This window comes from Gossypium arboreum, chromosome 3, assembly GCF_025698485.1.
Source record: "Gossypium arboreum isolate Shixiya-1 chromosome 3, ASM2569848v2, whole genome shotgun sequence".
In the NCBI taxonomy this organism is placed as follows: Eukaryota; Viridiplantae; Streptophyta; class Magnoliopsida; order Malvales; family Malvaceae; genus Gossypium; species Gossypium arboreum.
This window is the reverse complement of record NC_069072.1, coordinates 7,705,469-7,711,478: the sequence shown is the minus strand read 5'-3', so window position 1 is coordinate 7,711,478 and position 6,010 is coordinate 7,705,469. Positions and strand designations below refer to the sequence as shown.

The following is a 6,010-nucleotide window of genomic DNA, read 5'->3' as shown; positions in this document are numbered from 1 at the left end:
GAAGTTCCTTTTCACATTCCTTTAATAAATAGGTATAAATTAGAGTTGAAATTCATATTAAATTACACATTATTTTAGATTCGCTACCTTAGCCTTTGTTGATTTGGTTATTAATGCCAAATCAACTTTAAAAAAATTTAAACGAAAATGATCGGTAGGTAATTAATTGTTTTATTTTATATGGTTAGATTTTTATTTGTTTTAATTTTATAAATTAATTTTATGTTTTTTATTATTTTATCTAATCAACTAATATTTTACTATTGGTTGCTTTTTCTTCTCTCAATTAAGTTTCAAAATTAATCAACTTTTATTATAAATTAAATTACTTCTAATTTAATATATTTTTGAAATTACAAATACATTATTTTATGAATTAAAAAATAAGTGACAACATTAAAACTACCTAATCAATTTATTAAATATTTTCATCCTCTAAATTTTTTAATTGAAGTATTTTTAACTACTATGTTGTTATGTCAAAAATCTAGTAAGTAAACATATATATATATACAACTTTTATTTAAAAGTTTTACAATTAACTTTTTTTATCAATTCCCACCACCTGATTAATTGCAAATATATGTTAGACTTACTAGATTTTTGCAATAATAACTTTCCTTAGGCTATAACAAAGATTAATTTTTTACAAAGCCAAAATACTTTCCCCTTAGGTTAAATTTTTTAACCTTACTAGGTCTAATTAATGTTTGTGGAATCAGAAAAAAGTAGGTAATTGCTGATATGAGTATACACTTTCTTAATTTTTTTCCCCATGTATTTAGAAGATCACATTTCCTACCCACATCTAAATTATGTTATTACACATGGACACAGATAGAAAAAAAAGTGAACTCTTTGATTGGTAACTGTGGTAAATTTCAAATAAAGCAAGTTCTATCCAGTTTGCAATCAGCAGTAAATACTAGATTGAGAATAAAAAGCCTTGTAGGCAAAGTTTACAATGAAATAGAGATACCTACCTCTATATATCAAAATACAATTTGAAGAGCTTAGCAGTCAATGCACAGCTTGTTACTTGACACCTCACTACATATCTATCAGTAGTTGTTGATGCAATTGAATCCGAATATAGGAACCTGTAAGAAACAAGAAACAATGTTAATGTTCAATAATCTGTTTATTTGTGGAAAGAACTTGGCCATAAAAAGGACAGGGGATAAGAACTGACTACTGATCCATAACTACCAATGATGGTTACCCATCTAATGGAAAAATGGCTAGCTCAAAGAGAGACTATTTGTTTATTCCTAGCATCTCTATCATGTCTATTAGCACTTGGACTCGGTCTTTGGTGAACAGTCAATCGAGGAGAAAAAATTGAAATCATCACAATCAAAATACAAATCCATACCTAAATTGGAGTAAGCTTGCTTCTGATCACCATCAGGTATCTCATTCAATTGGTTGGCTGTTAACAAATGTCCCTAGAGTGTCTTACTTTACGAGTAATGGACCTGCCCATCCGAAGGCGTCGAGTCGTCAGTACTTCTAACAGGACAATTAGAGCATCTTCAACTGCTTCAGCCTGTTTATCCAATCCATGGGTGCTGCACTCTGGAAGAAGCTGCAGCTCAGCAAGAACACTAATAGCTGCTGCGGCTGTACAAGTACGGTCCCATGATGGTTGAGGACTGCTCTCAAAACAACATAAACTGTTAGTATATACTTCAACAGATCCAAAGGGGTTCAGGAATAAAAAAAGCGGATGCCTGTGAAAAGCAAGTGGTTTGCAATTTACCGAAGTTTATGCATTGCAGATGCACCTGTGGCAAGAGATATGCAAGGGATGTCTTCCTCTCCCCAGGCCAACTTTGCTTGCTCCTACAAATAACATTTCTATCAAGCTCTCAAATAGCAGTCCGGGAAAGTTATTAAGAATATAGGTTCAAGCTATAATTAGACAATGACAGAACCATCCCTTATTTACACCTGAAACAAGCACCTACAAGCTCCATGCATTACAAGTTTAGTACTATAGGTCAATCATGAAGGCTAAACCAATGAGGCATAACCCATAACTCAATGAGCAATCTATTGACAAAAGCGAATGTAAAATAAAATGCTTAATCAAATTACCTTTACACGCCTGAACATTGCTGCAGAATTGCTCCATGTACCATCAATCAAAACAAAATTCAGAGGTCTATCTTTATTTGTCTGTGGAACAAAATCAACATAACAATTACAAAAAGAAATGAAAGTTAAATATTACAAGTTGTATTTACCTGAGATGTGCTGTAATGCAAGAGCGTTCCGCACTTGGCTACGATTTCTTTATCAATTAAGTTGTTTCAATCACTTGTAAAATACAGTCCCAGTAAGGTTCAGATATTACTATTGTCATAGTTACTTTAAACAATGCCACATGGCTTCCTCCAATGCTTTAAGCATATGGAGAAAAGATACTTCAGACAAAGAATATTGTGATGAAGAATTCAGAGAACCAACACAGTAACTACAAGCCAAATTGTTTTTGGAAATGGGACAAGACAAGTATATAAAAGTTCAATTAGAATCCAAAAAAAAAATATATATATATATATATATATCTGGAATAGCTTATCATCAAGCAGCAGTTCCATGCAAATTTTTTGGAATGTTTGGTGAAATATGACCTTAAGTATTGAAGTAATCACCGCCCTTTCAAAATCAACAAATTACTCTTCAAATATCATCAAGTAAAATGCAAAGCAAGAAAGTTGTATAAAGAGTGATTTAGCATGTAAGAGGACAGTACCAACGAATATGCACATTCCATATCTGCTGAAATTTGATGGCTAAAGGCATCCTGAACTGTCTTTGGTGCATTGTTGTGGTTTGGATAAAGGCACCAAACCTTGGCTTTTCCTGAGGTTTCAAAGAAAACCAAAACTTACTAGGCAGACCTTTCTTTAACACCAAAATGTACATAAAACAAACTTTAGACGCAGAGCATCAACAAGACAAGATATAAGAGCTCACACGTAATACTGGATAAAAAATTCATGATCATGTTTTGACAAATAGGTTGCTACTAGTCTTTGATTCATAATAACAAATGAACAATATGAGAAAGGCAAACCCACATATATGTTACCCTCAGTCAAAAAGCACAGATGATAGTTTATATTACATGCAATAAAAGATGATTATGTCGCAAAGACAATAATTTGGATACATAAGTACAGTGAAAAGAATAAAGATTTTACTATATTCTGTTCCTAAATAAGCTTAAAACACAACCACATTATCCATAAATAATTTACCCCATCAATACTGCAATATTTCCCTTTTTTTTAGAAGAAGGCTGAAAGAAACCTGCATCCTTAAATGCATTCCACATGATCTCCTCATCTTCAGAAATTCCATAAAGACACAAAGTTGCAGCTTGAACACCAAATACTTGCCATAACAACTTGCCAGTGTTGTTCTGCCGTAGAAAATCCTGGAAAAGGAAGATTATACATTAGATGATATAAATACAAATATACCATCAATCAGAAGCATCAATATCAAATGGTAAAACAAAATCCTAACCTTTGGGTGCATATACACCCAAAATTTTATGCCATGCCATAGTGAGGAAGGCTTGACTTTTGAGCACATACAATCTTCCATAGGAAGCCAACACTGAAAATTGTTAATTCATCGTCAAATATGGAAAAAAAATAAGGAAATACTTCTAAAGGTTGCTCTTCTTCTCTGAAACATATCAATGAAAGCTCTGGAAAGCAGAACATACCTTCTGGCAGAGATAGCCCCGACTTCCGAGCAACCGGCATGCTATTTGCCGAGCAGAATAGAATTGGAACTTTTTGTCTGAGTCAGCCAATGTCTCATATCTTGCTCTGTGCTTCTTATCCTCCTGGATTTTAAAATCCCCCTGATTGTCACCGCCATAGACCATAAGTAAGAAAAAGCAATAACAACCTTCCAGTGGTAGTTTAAATGATCACTGATAAAAAGACTAGAAGAGAAAAGCAATACTGGAAATATGATGATTAAAAAGAACAACAATGTAGCAAAGGGAATGTATTATTGGCAAACAGATAAACCATTAGTCTATCTGTGTTTATTAACATATGTGTAATTTAAATCTCAGACTCAGTACATTGACTTCAACCCATTTGACATCCATGAAACTTGGCAAATATAAATTGTCTTCTAGATGCAAAAATATCAATGATCCAAATACAAAGAGATATCGAAAGGTAGAAAATACGTAAAAGAAACGCACTGTGTAGTCCTAATGCTATAGTCCTTGAAACACATTTCAACCAATTTTCTCTCATTTCAGATATCAAAAGTGAAATAGCAAAAGAACAAACGTTTCCTTTGCATATAAAAAAAATGAATAAATCAAAAGTAAATGACAAAGGAAAAATATATATTGTTAATGCCGGGGGGCGCGGAGAGAGGCTAAATGGCGAACCTGTAATTTACCACCATTACCACCAAAAACCATGTGGGCATCAATATTATTCTCCAGAAGCTTCAAATCCTGAATGACAGCATTTACCATTGCTGGTACTGGAGATATGCAGCCCCATCGTTGCCATTCTTCCAACGTGATGGGGCCACCGCAACCACTATCATCTAATAGGGCTTCTCTTGGAGAGGAACGAGAAGCAGAGCTCATGATTGAGCTATGAAGGCTCCTGGGTCGATAGTCAATATGGGTTTTGGGTAAGAATTTGAGAGATGAGGAGAATTGCAATGTAAATGTCAATACCCTATTGCTGGCGCTGCTAAGCATGGTTACTTCGGCTGAGTTTTCTCAGGGTTTTTCTTTTCTTTTTTCCCTTTTTTTAAATTTTTTAATAATTGGGAATTGTTTATTGGCTCTAGGAACTCGGGGCTTCTAAGAAGAAAATGTGAGTTGGGCCTAGTAGAAATTCGAGAGATTCATACATCAAATACATTAAGTTGAATTCCTTAAATTTATTTAATTTTTTTATACAACTTACTTATATTCATAATTCTTTTCACAACCAATAAATTCATTTAATATGCTTATTGAATGTTAATTCGATTAGTATCAACATTGTTATCAGTGTAAAAGAATGTGGGTTCAAGTACGTTGATGTGCATTATACTCTTATTTAAAGGCTGGGGAAGGGCTATAAGTAATTCTAGATATTGTATCAAAAAAAGAGTAGATATGTTAAAAAACCTGTAATGAAATTAATATTAAAAAAACCCCACTTAATTTAAAATAAAATTTGAAGCATCCAGCGAATCAATAATTTAAGGTATAACGATTTATTTGGCTCTCTAATTTTACAAAAATATTATTCTAACCATTCATTTAATTTCTTTATCTCTTTTAGACATTAAACGTGTATTTTTAAAAAATAAAAAGATTTAAAAATTATATTTTATAATTTTTAATACTTATAATTATTTTTAATTTTCTAAAATAATTTTTATATATTTTTAAAGTTTTTAAATTTTAATTTGCACTATTTGTTTGAATCACCCCAAATTATGGTTATACTCTTACAATTGTGTTTAAATTTAAAATTTAGTATCTATAATTTAATTTGATATAATTTAATTCCTATACTTTTCTAATATCATCAGCTAATACAAATAGATGACACCCTAATTATTTTGGTTAAAATATTGTTCTTAAAATACCCATACCAACTTATCATGTTGAAATAGATTTTGTGTTAAAAGATGTTTTTAAAAATTCACGTCAACATTGTTATTGGAACAATTAAAGTTAACAAGTTGGACTAACTTATGTTATTGTAAAAGTAAAAGATCAAATTATTTCAAATTAAAATATAAATACCAAATTCCAAATATGAGCATATTAGATGGATCAAATTTGCAACTTGACCAATATTTTATAGTGGATAAAGAAAGAGAAAAGAAAAAAGTTGTACACATGTTATCAACAAAAAAAAAACCCTAAAATCCATTCTTTTTAATATATAGATACATGTTTTTTTTTAAGACGCATTCTTTTTAATATATAGACCCCATACTTGACTCGATT

General features: G+C 31.5%; 1 protein-coding gene across 1 annotated transcript; it reads right to left on the bottom strand.

The window, feature by feature from the left end:
* Positions 1-857: 857 nt before the first annotated feature.
* On the bottom strand, positions 858-4,860 carry LOC108475998 (uncharacterized). Its single transcript, XM_017778034.2, has 9 exons — positions 4,436-4,860; positions 3,746-3,886; positions 3,541-3,633; positions 3,322-3,448; positions 2,762-2,871; positions 2,101-2,181; positions 1,763-1,845; positions 1,376-1,655; positions 858-1,100 (listed from the first exon to the last, which is right to left on the bottom strand). Exons 1-8 carry the CDS (start codon positions 4,757-4,759, stop codon positions 1,436-1,438), a joined length of 1,179 nt encoding a protein of 392 aa, XP_017633523.1. The 5' UTR covers positions 4,760-4,860; the 3' UTR covers positions 858-1,100; positions 1,376-1,435.
* Positions 4,861-6,010: the final 1,150 nt, after the last annotated feature.

Bases quoted from the DNA above. Each gene is read 5' to 3' on its own strand.
- LOC108475998 (XM_017778034.2), bottom strand. From the start codon at position 4,759: ATGCTTAGCAGCGCCAGCAATAGGGTATTGACATTTACATTGCAATTC. The intron at 3,449-3,540 runs GTTAGGATTTTG...TTCCTTTTCCAG, and splicing joins GGGTGTATATGCACCCAAAG to GATTTTCTACGGCAGAACAA. The intron at 2,872-3,321 runs GTTTCTTTCAGC...TTGAAACCTCAG, and splicing joins GAATGCATTTAAGGATGCAG to GAAAAGCCAAGGTTTGGTGC.